Source organism: Lycorma delicatula, chromosome 1, assembly GCF_047948215.1.
Source record: "Lycorma delicatula isolate Av1 chromosome 1, ASM4794821v1, whole genome shotgun sequence".
In the NCBI taxonomy this organism is placed as follows: Eukaryota; Metazoa; Arthropoda; class Insecta; order Hemiptera; family Fulgoridae; genus Lycorma; species Lycorma delicatula.
Window position 1 is genome coordinate 169728793 of NC_134455.1, and position 14342 is coordinate 169743134.

The 14342-nt window shown below is 29.6% G+C and overlaps 1 protein-coding gene across 1 annotated transcript in view; it reads right to left on the reverse strand.

Annotated features, from left to right (window-relative positions):
- Positions 1–611: 611 nt before the first annotated feature.
- LOC142325409 (GMP reductase 1-like) overlaps positions 612–14342 on the reverse strand; it is an 82462-nt gene continuing 68731 nt past the window's right edge. Inside the window, exons 5-7 of the mRNA XM_075367143.1 lie at positions 13249–13371; positions 8313–8518; positions 612–1059 (exon numbers count right to left, since the gene is read on the reverse strand). Coding sequence (XP_075223258.1) covers positions 876–1059; positions 8313–8518; positions 13249–13371 — 513 coding nt within the window. The 3' untranslated portion in view covers positions 612–875. The remainder of the gene's footprint in view (positions 1060–8312; positions 8519–13248; positions 13372–14342) is intronic.

Sequence of the window (14342 nt, forward strand, 5' to 3'; positions counted from 1 at the left end):
TTAGGTAAGAATACAAACTTTGATCCATTTAAAAATTCCTAGTTTCAGTTTTATATGCATCCTTCTTTTTAATAAAATACTGAATAAATACAGAAACAATTTAATCATTATTTAACAATTCTTGTGCGTAATAAATGTGCTTGTATGGATATATTTTAAGAATTTTTTTTAAGTTCTACATTGAGAAGAGGTATGCTAAACTGAAAATATTAAACAAAATTTAAGGATAACAATGAATTATTAACCATTTCACCAAGTTTCTTGGTCAAATAAGAATCTACTCTCCTCATTTTGAAGTCTGTTCTAAAAGCATTGCTAGGAAATTTGGGACAAATTTAACAATGTTTTATCACTTACTAATGCTAAAACAGGAGAAGTATAAATAAAAACATGTCTTTTGATAGGAAATAGCATGATTAATTCAAGATGTTTTGACAATGAAAAGCATAAATAATTTATTAAAAAGTAAAATTCTATTTCGTTCTTTAAATTATAATATATATATATATATATATATATATATATATATATATATAATAAATAAAATATACTTTATATTTATCACAATTTAAAAATTACAGTAACTGTAAAATTAATTTTTTATCACAATTAAGAAAAAAAAAAGTAATGACTAGCACTTTAAAACTAAGTAGTCTAAATTAAAAAAATAAATTTTTATTATTAAACTGCAAAGATTATAAATAAACATTAAAAACAAATGTAACAGAATTGAAAGAAATTAATAATGAATGGTGCATTTATTGGCTAAACATCACAGTAGTCCAGCTACTGTAAGAATCTTAGATCTTAATCATTATTAGCAGCGGTAACAGTATAGCTTGGGCTTAAAATGATGCAGTAATGCTAATTTTAAACTAATTACAGAAAACTGTATTCACTTGTTGTGTACATCTTATAAAAGTCGCTCTACGTGGGAGCTCTTTCAGTTTAGCAGCACCAGTATATGTACATGCAGAACGAAGACCTCCTAATATATCAAGCAATGTAACTTCTACATCTCCTCTATAAGGCACTTCAACTGTTTTACCTTCTGGTGTTCTACAACACAAAAAAAATTATTAAACTTTAATAACCACTAGAGATTACACTATCAATGTGTAAATTCAAAATTAAGCTTGAGATTTACAAACACCCTAACGCCATGAAAAAGTACTAACTGTCAATTCTAATAAAATGAGAAAATAAGTTAATGTCAAATGATAACAGAATATTTTTAAAGTTACCAGAATTACTATTCTGCTAAAATTCTTAACATTCTAAGTTTTTATAAACTAAATTGCAGGGAGACAAATAATACTAGGACCTGATGCAGTATATAGATAATTTTTGGATTGCGATCAGGATTAGATCAGACCTTTTCTTTTGAGGAGAAGTTTTATTTTTCATTACACATTATGCTGCATTGATGAAAGTTCTGTAATTTATTCAAGGTGTTAATTAAAAATTTCAGACATAAACTCAGTAATAAGTCTGTAACATTCTAGCTGATGATAATTTGATTTGTGTAGTTAACATTTTCAGCTTATTGAATCAGGTTTTATTTAAAGTCACCTTATTTCCTAAATAACACCTTATAACTGTAACAGTCTAACCCTAAGACTAATTTCTGTTTTGATGAAGTAATTTTTCACTTTACTTGAAAGTATATTTACAGGGTAGTGCATATCTAAATAATATTAAAAAAATGGTTAAAAATTTATTCATTTTTAATTAATCATGTTCCTGAAAAAAAATTGTGCACCTTTTAAAAAAATTTACACTTCAAAGTATATTCAAGATATCTTCCTTAAAACGCCTTTCATACAGATATGCTGTAGTTTTTTAAAGATAAATTGAACACATAATCTGATATGCATGTAAAGAGACCACAGACAAGATCTCTGAGTTCACAATGGCAATTGTATTATTGGGAGCCACTACAAACTTTCCATAATTATTGACATCCATAATCATTTAAATTATTAAATGTTATAAAAATTACTTGAAACTTAAAAGAAATAAGATAATGATAAAGAAGATAAGATTTATTTATTTAATTGGTTATATTACTCATGGACTCAGCGATGTTCTTCCCTGCTTGTTGTTTTGTTTACTACACTTTGTTAGTAAAATTCAATAAGAAAATTTGAAATTTACCAAGTACTGATAAGTCTGAAAGTTAATTCACAACTATCACATACAAAAACATTACTACATGATCCCAATTACACACTGTAACGGTTCATATTTTGAACTTTGTATGATATCAGTAAACATAATCTAATGCTCGCTTTGCTCGCTAATCTTGCCTAATTAATCTTAATTATCAAATTGGCTGATTGTTAGAAAGCTACTTCAATGACTTAATGTAGTAGTGGTTGATAGCAATCAAAATCCATTTGAATGTATCCTACATGCAATAAAGCAGTATTGGCCACATGAAACGCACATGTAACTAAAAACATGAGTAAGTAATACTATTAATTCAAATCATTTCTTCTTTATTAATTAAATGAACTGCCTTCTTCTTACTCCTTAATATATGAAGTTGTAACAATTCAGTCACCAGCTGACTTTTTTTTACTTTTTATTAATTTTTCAGTGACATCGAAATCAAGGAACAGGTCACCATATTTTTTGGTCCTCTGACGACAGATATTGAAGGTTCTAAAATTCAATATATTAATTCATAATTAATACCAAAGAAAGGATATTGAAGGTTCAGATATTATTCATCATTGGAATTGGGTTTGTAACAATTCATATTTTAATTTATTTAATCTATTAACATTATCATCATTTTTGTAACATCATTTAATTATTTAATTTACATTAATGGAGCAATTAATTAAACAAAGAGGTTTAATAAAGGTCTCAATAACAAGGATTGGAACATTTATTCATAATTATGATCCTATACAAGGTTACACTGCCACTTTACGGATTAAATTAAGGCATCTTCTTGACTTGCATGACAAATACAATGACTTTCGATCTCAACTTGAATTGGAATATGGTGAAGTTTTAGAATCTGATCGTATACAGGTCGAAGATTGTATGCTATAGAATCTGTTATAAAACTTTATAGATAAGATTCAAAAAACAGTTAATAAAGAAGTTAGTTCAATTATACCAATTAAACAAACACAATTACAGCCTATAAATTTACCTAGATTTTGAAGGTAATGTGTTAGAATGGGAGCATTGTTTTAATATATTTATTGATTTATAGCTGTAGAATTGTTACAACCATGATTTGACAATAAATACTTAACTACGTCTCATAATGCTAACTGCATCATAAGGTCGGATTCTATACAGAGAATCAGTAGATAATTTATCAAAATGAGATTTCCTCATGTGTCAATTCGCTCAAATCAATGCAACTTCCTGTCAACACATGAATCTATTGTCGTCCAATTTTTACCATCCAGATTGATTACAACACTTAAAGTTGGATTACAAACCAACCCTTTTTAAACTTGTCCATTGATGATCGTAAAGCCTTTTTGGAAAATAATTGTTGTTCTAATTGTCTGCGTAAAGGCCATTTCACTAATCAATGTTATTCAAAAAAATCGATGTGAGGTTTGTGCATAAAACAATACACTCATCCATATGGGCAAATTTAATGATTCTAAATTAGAAAGTAATAACTCTTATTGTTTATCTAAAAATCAGTCACAAAGGAAAACTGGTAGTTCATTCATATCATGTGTTGGTAATGTAATGAAGAAAAACATAATCGAAGGAAAGTTAAAAGAACATGATTCATGCTATTCTGGGCATCAACAAATCCAGATGAGAAAAAAGGTCAAATTTCAAGACATTTTGTTACTGAGAGACCACTACCTGGAGTATCGATCAATTTTACAGTAATAATAAACTATATTCACAACATTCTAATAAACAAGATCATTAAAATGACAATCATAACTGTTGCAATGAGATAACAGTATTTCTCAAAATAAATAAGTTATCTCATTAGAATATTCCTCAATTGAAGCATAAACATATTCAGTATTTCAAAAGGGAAGTCTTTTGTAACCCCCCTAACAATTTGATTTTTTACAAAAAACTTATGGATGCCAATGAATCTTAACACTAATATAAATATAAATTTAAGTTCTTATTCACAAGAACAGAAACCTGATTATCAAAATAGCATTAAAAGGTATAAACAATAAAAAAGTGATAGTAAAAATAAACGTAATCCTTATCAAGACTTAAGCCACAATCAAAACTTTGAAAAGAACAGAGCTACATCGTTTTTAATGATATACTATCACTACTGCAAACAAATACTTTCAGTCTCATCCATTATGATTCGTCATGGCGGGCAGAAGTCTAAGACCTGTACATAAATTGTTTACTATTCTCTAATGATTGAGTTTAATGACTAATTAGTATATCATATTTTTTTTACAATAATGTTACTTACACTCTAGATCAGTCAGTATGAATAGTTACTAAACTACGTACATGCACCTTGCATCATGTACATATATACAATGTATACATAAACATTACAAGTATTATTCATTACAATTGTATACAGACTTCCATACTGTTGCAGTTTGAAGCAAGTATTATTATTTTTATATCATAACCTTTATAAGTATAATATTTAAATATGTACATTAATTTTATTCATTGTTCTACATTATGGCTTCTTTTTTGCAGGCAGTATGTTCAGATTCAAATCATTTCTTGTCTATTGTCAGTCAAAAAAATATTTCACTGCAATTATTAGTTATATTACAGTTCTGGCATCTATTTTTAAAATATTTGGTAACAATATGAAAAATTATATGGAATCTCTATTAACAACAAAGGCCAATAGTAATCATAATTCATAAAACTGGTGTCGAAAATTACAAAAAAATAAATTAAATAAACCAAAAAAAACGAAGTACATGTACCAATGAAAATACTGTATGCTACTATTAAAATACATTCTTCTCTTAGGTAAGTGTGTAAATGAATGGTACCTCCTGCTGTTTAATTCCTTGGATTAATTTTTTTGGGAAAATTTTATATGAAAACATTTTTCTAGAAAATCGTTTTTAAGGGTATTTTAGAAAAAAATACTCTTTAACCATGACGAGGAGGGGAGATAATTATGTCAGTTGATGAAATGGTGCAGACCAAAAGGATTGTGCACCATCATTTACAAACGATTGCTGGTCCCTTGTGAGGGTGGCAAAACTTACTTTTAGAATTATTCAGTGATAAGCAAATAAACGACAAATACTAAACCTGGATAATTTCAATTGAAATTGTAGAATGGTCAATGACTTGTGAATTAATTGCCATATTTTACAAAACCCAGTGTAACAAAATAATATTGAACTATGCACATTGAAATGAAATTACTTCTCTCAACATATTTTTATAATGGATTAAAAAACCCATGAATTAACAATAATCAAATAATCTGTATCCATGGACAAATATCTGTATCCATAAACAAATCCATGGGCATACAGTACTTGTAACAACATATAATACATAAATTAGTGTATAATAATAATAATAATAATAGTAAGATTAATATGCCTAATATGCACGGGCAACAATAAACTCAACATGTTGCCTTAATGTTAACAAGTTTGGAAATTTTTTTTTATAATGAGAATTACGAAAAATACACCTATTTTGCGTGATAAATATTTTAAATTTTAATGAACAAATTTTTTTCAGTGAATTAGTGCTATTTTCTTAATGTATGAATTTATAACAAATGTAAAAACTCTTTTTTTCCATAACGATGTTTTTAGTGCTATTTTTAAAGTTTATATGAGCATGAATCAAATTTAAAAATTTAAATAATAAAGTAATTTTGTTATTCTACAAAGCAAGCAGTTCTGAGTTGGATGACGGAATGGGGGATTAATGTTCGGTGTGTTAGAGAGGGGAACCAGCTTGGTTAGCTCCTCCACTCTGTTCTGTTGTCAGTTCACCCCAAGAGTGAGCAAGAGGTTCCATCGTCTGTTGCAAAAAGCATAGTTATAAAGTTTTTAACTAATGTAAGGCGTTAAACTCACAGACATTTTTGGGGACGCTACACTGTCTCTGAGTAGTGTATACATGGAAAAGACAATTTAAGGGGAGGTGAGAAAGTGTTGAAAATGAAAGTCAACACCCAAGGTCGAGTCTCACAGCTGACAACATCCATGCCATTTGAGAGCTTATCAAAGGTGATTGCCGGTTCATTATGGTTCGTACAAAAGCCGCCTAATGAAACAAAAGATGTAGTATGCTCATCAGGGATGTCATCCTTCTCCATGACACAACGCTACACTGTGATTTTGAGAAGGGATAAATTGAAAAAATGCACTGGGAAACCCTCGACCACCCTCCTTGCAGTCCAGATTTGTCTCCCTGTGACTTGAAAGAACTGCTTGGAGAATCCTTTGAAAGAATCTTGGGAAAAACTCAAAGAACTGCTATGAAAGAATCACTGAGGAGATGTTGAGGAGCGCGTGTGCAATTGGTTGATGACTGATCCTCAAACCTTTTATGAACAAGGAATATTCAGAAAACAATTTTGACAAATTGACAAAATAATATAAATATATTTTAATGTAGTTCTAGAATTCAATACCAAATGAAAATGCAGGATTCAGCGAACACATTTTATTAACTATCATATTAATATCTACTGCCAGTGTCCACCATGAAGTAATGCCATTTTTTGATTTGTATCAATATCAAACCTTTGTGATGCAAGCTGCTATTTGAGGTGAAAAATAATTACTGGGAGCTAGGTCATGGCTGTAGGATGCATTATTGAAGATTACAAAAATTTTCCAACTGTCTCACTGTCTGATTTGGTGTGTGTGGCAAGGTATTGTCATGCAAAAAAATGCCACAGGATAGTAACCCACAATGGGGTTTTTATAGTTTTTCTAAGATTTTTCAGCATTTTGCAATATGTAACAGCATTTACATTAATTCTGTGTTCACTAAATTTGAAAAGCAAGTTACTTTTTTGTTAAAAAAAAAAAAACCAGTAGCCATAAGCTTCTTTATCAATGTTCTTGTTTGAACTTCTTTGAACGCTGCCTTCATACTGAGTACTGCTTTGACTCACTATTTCAATAAGAAATCCAGGTTTCATCTCTGATAACAACGTGATGTTTTTTCTCGTGTGTATCAGTAAACATCTTTGGTACTCAATCAAATTACTTTTTGCACATCACAAATTGTGGTACTAATTATGGCTGAACTGTTGTTGCCAACAGAACAAAACTGAGCTATGAAAGTGCCAATAATTAATAATAGTTTTATTTAAAAAAATTTATTAATTGATTATTTCTTACAATAATTCAAATAGATAGCTAGAGAACTACGGTTGTATACTCCCCTTTAAATTTTTTATCTGATGTATTCTGATTCTGTTTGGAATTTTATTCAATAAATTTGGGCTAACTGAATTATTTCTCCGATAAATTGGGGGCTAATTGAATTAGCCTCTCTTAGTATTCGGCCTTCAGGGAATGGGCAGAGGTGGCTCAAAAATTCTAAATGGGATATATGATCATGTGGCATACTGTTTTAAAGGTCTTTGTGAGACAAGCAAAATGGTATCAAAAAAATTAAATTCTGACTATTTAAACCACAAAGGCAATTAAATATTAAAAAAATTATTAAAATTTTTCAAATACTGCATCCAGTTATCTCAATTATAAAAAATGTTGGAAGGGAAGTTACTTTTCAGCCACTCAGTATGTACACAGTGACTAATAATCTACAAAAAAATCAATCTAGGATTTAACCACACCTCAGGAATGGTTGACCTGAGACTATACTTCATTTATATATCCTCTTTCATCCTCTGAAGTAATACCTTATGGTGGTTCCGGAGGCTAAACAGAGGTGGTTCCAGAGGACAAAACAGAAAATGTGAAAGACACTGGATGTACTATGTCTCTAGCCATGTGTAGCAAAGAAATGAATGATGGCTTACAGAATGGAAAGCAGAGTTTTTAATGCAGAGATAAAACGAGGGGTATGTTAGGTTTAACAGAGGTGAAAAAGTGAGAAATATGGTTGTAACAAATTGGATTAGTGTAAAGAAAAACTAATGGAGAGGCTGGAAGAGAGGAAAATGCTAAGACAAATTTTTGAAAGGATTAAAAGAACTAAGAAATGGTGAGGATATGTGTGACATGGAGGTAAGAGTTGGAGATAGGTGAGGAATTAGTAGGATAGAAAAGCAGAAAGAATTGGTGGATGTCCTGGAACAAGGAAATTAAAAAAAAAAGGTGATAAAATTTGTGATTATAAACATTTAGATAAAAAAATACCTATAATCAGCTACTCCACCAGCATGTTTTTTCATAGCAGTGTCTGAACTCATGCCGTAGAACAATTTGACTTTTGTTCCATCAGTTTTATGCCTTATTTCTCCACCAGACTGATCATGGCCAGCAAGCATGCCTCCAAGCATAACAAAATCAGCACCAGCTCCAAATGCCTTAGCAACATCACCAGGGCATGTACAACCCCCATCCTGAAATAAATAAACTAAATTAATCGAGTATTTCAAAGGAAGTAAAAGTACTGCCAGAAAATGTTGAGAAAAGATTGATTATATTTTAAGTAAAATCTTTTTGAAGTTCTAGCTGACAAAAAAACAACTGGTAAAGATTTTAAATAAAAAATCTTAATTTTGATTTTTCACACCTTAAAAAAAATAACAGAAAACTCTTAATGTGATAGAGTAATTGGTGATTATTTATTTTATTTGCTTCAAAAAAGTATACAAGGGCCAATTAAAAATAAACTGGATTTTTGGTTTAACATTAATTAGAATAAGGAAAACTTTATCTCATTTATTATTAACTAATAAGATAAGGATTAGTCAAATATAAAGTGGACTTTTGTTTTTAACATTTATTAGTACAGTATAAAATTACAAAACATATTTACTCCTTTTTTACAGTCTTTCTGAAGTTCTATTCACTTTTTCCAATATGTGAGGAGCTTGTAGATCCCTTCTTCATAAAAAGTTTGAGTAAAAGTTAACTCCTGTATTTCATTTTTAATCTATGATATAATAAATGTCCTCCAAAACAAAACATTTTCAATTCCAAACAAAATGAAATCTCATAGGTGATAGATCTGGAAGGTGTGGGGTTCTAAGGTTTGGCTATACATTTCATCCAGTTTATCCCAAATGCTCTGTACATGAGGCCTGGAGGTTGTCATGAAGGCCATCTCTGATAGGCTGATGGTGCCTTTTGTTCCTGTAGGCAGCTTTCACTTGTCCAAGAGCTGTTCTTAATGGAAAATGTTCACAGTGTAATGTTTGTGGAGAAAACTGGTGAGCAATACGTCTTTCTATTCCCAAAAGATGATTGCAAGGATTTTTCCAGCTGACAGACATGTTTTTACTTTTATAAGGCAAGGCTCTTCTCTATTTCTACTTCACAATATTGCGAAGAAACAATTTTTTGATTTCAATTACTCGATTTGAGTGTAGTGAGGTATCCTTGTTTTAATATGTGACAAAGATTATTTGATGCAAAAATTATTCTCTTACATCAAAATCGATTCAGGAGCCTTTGACTCAATCAGAGACTACAGTATGTGACATCATATCTCCAAACATGCAATTTAGTCAAAGTTTCAAAAGGTTTATACCCTCATTCATGAGAAAATTCACAGTAATATTTTGCACAACTGACAATGGAATCTCTGGCTCTGATATAAAACTATTGACCACAGAAACTCAAATGACAAGACAGCTGGAGCATCCATCCTCTTCCCACATCTTCATTGTCAATATCCTTTTGCGCCAGCTCATTCATGTTTGTATGCGAGCTGTGAAGACAAATGTCTGGTTTATATTTGACTGACCATTGTACAAATACACTTCTAGTAAATAATACCCTTAATTTAAAATTATCTATAAGATAATGCAGAGTAACTTGTCTTTTAATGCTTTATGAAAATTATCAAAATAATAAATCATTTTAAACAGAAATGGTATGGTTAAATAAAAACTTAAAAACGTTAACAATTGAACACAGAGAAGTACAAAAATTCTACCTTTCTGCTCTATTCTATACAAAAATAGATATACCACACAATGTTTACAAAGGCAGAATGTGCCTTTGCAAAGGCACAAATACTAGTAACAAATACTACTAAAATACAAATACTAATAAAATAACTTATAAATAACCAAAAATATAAATGTTACTTGCCATAGAACTTATTTCATTTTTATTAAAGCCAGACACAATATATTTGAATGTTGTTTGAGGTAAAAAAAAGAAATATCAGTTATAAGTAAAATAAAAAAAATAAGTAAAACTTACACAAAACCAGAAATTTATTTTGATTAATTCTGGATGAACTTTAGCAAGGGAAATAAACTAGTAATTTGATTAATTTCATTTTCCATGATGTAAATTATAATAGGCATCAGTAACCATAATATAACATGTTTTTTGGAGCTAAGTAGTACAATGCTTTAAGTACTTGCCTTTCGGTATAGATGCAAACAGATTAAGAGATCAAGCTATAATATTTCAATTTTAGTAGCTAAGTTCTTGTTGGGTTTTAATAAATAATATATGCATTTTTTTTTATCTTCAATCATTTGACTGACTTGATGCAGCTCTCAGATTCCCTATCTACAGCCAGTTGTTTGATTTTGGTATACGCCCTACATCCTACATCCCTAACAATTTGTTTTACATATTCCAAACGTTGCCTGCCTGTACAATTTTTGTGTTCCATCTACCTGTCCCTCCAATATCAAAGCAACTATTCCAGGATGCCTTATATGTGGCCTATCAGTCTCTCTTCTTTTAATTGATAGGTTTACTTTAAATATTCTTAAGTTTTATTTATTTATTTTTTTTTTTTTGTTCGGATAGCTTTATATTTTTCCAAATTCTTCTTTCTTCATCAATTTGCCAGAACACCTCTTCATTTGTCACTTTATCCATCCATCTGATTTTTAACTTTCTTCTATAACACCACATTTCAAAAGATTCTTAATTTTTTCTTCTCATGTACTTGGATCGTCCAAATTTCACTTCCATATAAAGTTATGCTCCAAACATATACAAATATACACATAATTTAATAATGCCATTAAATTACATATGCACATTTTTAAAAGTACATAAATTCTTATTTCACTAGTAACTTATAATTTTTTCATTTTTTTTTCTTATTATTGAAAAATTATTTTTTGTAAAAATCTTTTTACAATCACGGGTAAATAAATATTAATAAATCAATATATTTAAATTAAAAAAAAAGTTAAAAAAAAGGAGATGAAGTCTGATTCAAACTTCCAAATTTTTGGGAATGCTGGGCTTTTCTTTTTGTACACTTTGGTTCAGTCGATGCAATCAAAAAGGAAGGTGCACAACTAGATGTTACAACAGTCCTAAATCCAAAATTTCAACATCCTACAGCTACATTTTTGAGTTATGCGAGATATGTACGTACATACGTCACACTGAAATTAGTCAAAATGTAATTTCCGTTGAAATATCTGTTGTAACATCTAGTTGTGCACCTCCCCTTTTGAGTGCTATCAATTGGACCAAAAGTGTCCAAAATCCAAAACATTTGGATTTTTGACTTTTTCTTAACTGCAGTAATAGCCCTTATTGAGAGCTTTTCAAAGATTTATCATATGTGATACCTATTTTCATTGGTTCCAGAGTTATAGCCCAACAAAATTTTAATTAATGAAATATTTGGATCTTACAAGGGGAAGGCACATTGATTCAAATCGGAAACTTTTTTATAATTTAAATTAATTTATTAATAATTATTACCTTCTGATTGTAAAAAGTTTTTTAAAATAAATTTTACAATAATAATATTACAATTTTTCTGTAGTGTCATGGGATTTTTTGTGTTCCCATCGAGGAAAGTTAGTTGAGTTACAAATGAAAAAAATTATTGTATAAATAACAGTATGAAAAATATTTCAGAGATACACACGATTTTTCCATAATGGAGTATTTTTAGTTGGTACGGGGTTGTTACAGAACTTCCTCTACACACCTTTTATCTAAAAAAAAAAATATTTTTATTGAAATACCATACCATCTCCATATAATAACGGTTACCTTTAATTTATATACACTTTTTTTGGCCACCTTATCAAAACGATAACAGCAATTTATAAATACCAGAACATTTTTTTAACAGGATTTTTGTGTTTTTATCGGTTAAGCTATTTTATTACTATTTTGATTTGTTTCTGTATTAATCAAGGGTGATCTTTCTGTCAAAGCTTATCATTCAACTGAATGCAGATGTACCCCTTACATATGCTACATTCCTAACAATTTGTTTTACATATTCCAAACATTGCCTGTGTGCACAATTTTTCCCATCTACCTGACCCTCCAATATCAAAGTGACTTATTCCAGTATGCCTTAAGATGTGGCCTATAATTCTCTCTTATTTTAGCTATATTTTTCCAAATGCTTCTTTCTTCATGAATTTGCCGCCAACACCTCTTCATTTGTCACTTTATCCACCCATCTGATTTCTAGGGCCACCCATTCTCCTATAGCACACTTCAAAATTTTTTAATCTTTTCTTCTCAGGTACTCTGATCATCCAAGTTGGATTTTCATATAAAGCTACACTTCAAACATACACTTTCAAAAATGTTTTCCCGACATTTAAATTAATTTTTGATGTAAGCAAATTATATTTTTGACTGAAAGCTTGTTGTGCAATTTGGCATTTTACATTGTTCCTGCTTCATCCATCTATAGTAATTCTATTTCCCAAATAACAAAATTCTTCTACCTCCGTAATCTTTTTTCTTCCTATTTTTTTATAATGCATGCTAGATAAATCAAACAGTGATATGTTTTTAACTAGATTTGAATGTCTGTACTATACTGCGCTTTGGCACTGAGCATCAATTAATTGCACTGGCACAGTTATGGTTTATTAACTGTAGTTGAGTTTATACATTTTTGAGGCAGAAACATATTAAATAATAACACAGAAATTACATACTGTTCCCAAATAAATTTTACATTGTTTAATTTTTTAATTCTTAATTTGAAAACAGACAATAAGAAAATGTTTTCTTATTTGCAAGTCTTGGCTCTTATTTAAAATCCCACTAATCACGTTAAGAGATGATGATGGAATAAACTGCTTAAACAGTTCAGTAACAATGACTTTTAAGACATTAATGTTAAAGTGAAAGAATTTATTTGAAAAAACAGCCTAAAACTAACAGAAATGATATGTCCTTGAAGGCCATGAGCAGCATCAGCACACTCTAATACAGCACTTAATTGTGGATATCCCACACCAGTCTTTATTCTCGTTGTACAAACTGATCCAGGGCCAATACCAACCTAAAACAAAACAAGCAAATTTTTATAGATTACATTACATAAATCTTTGCCTAATATCATAATACTGTTTCATTATGGCAATTTAAAGAGTATGCTTGAAATAAAACTTTCAGCTAGCAGTTTTGAAAGGATATGAAAACAAATTTCTTATCCCCTTAAATACAACTATTACAACAGTACTTAAAATTCACGACAAAAACATATCTGCTAATCAAATAAACAAATCAAATAAATTTTCTAGTTACAAAATGACAAATATATGAAAATATTTTATCTGAATATGAAGATAGTATTTATATAAAAATTAAAATTTTCAATTTCAACAGCTCCAATTAAGGGAAAATTTAGTGATAATTGGAAAATTTAAGATCAATAACAGTTATGTTATGGGTCGACTTGTCAGGATCAACTTATAAATTATTCAGAATGAACTATTCCCAATGAGGTAGTCTAAAAAACCACCTAAGAGTATAGTTATCAATTTATTATAATAAATAACGTGATTTTAAGAATAACATAATTTTTGCCAAATTTTCCTTTATTTTCAAGAGACCTATTACTACTACCATTTCATTTACACTTCTGTATAGTTAAATAAAAACTTTTTTCAAAAAAATATTTTGTTCCTAGAGGTGAGCCACTCATATATGGGCTGCTTCTTTCTGTTAATGCCCTCTAATAAAATGACATCTTTCAGATCTCTTTGAGTAGACTGATTGGGTGGTAGTCTAATGAAGCAAGATCAGAAATATGTGGAAGAGATCCAGTACCTCAAAATTTGTACCTTGAAGTCTAAAAAATTGTAAAAGATCTTGCAACTTGTAGTAGTGGTACATTCTACCTTACGTAATAATAGTTTCCAAGAAGCATAACTTATGAACTTTAATTGTGAAGAAACTTTCAGACCACAAAAACATTATTCATGTTTTACACAAATGGAAGGTTTGTAAATCATGATTATCTTGTTAACA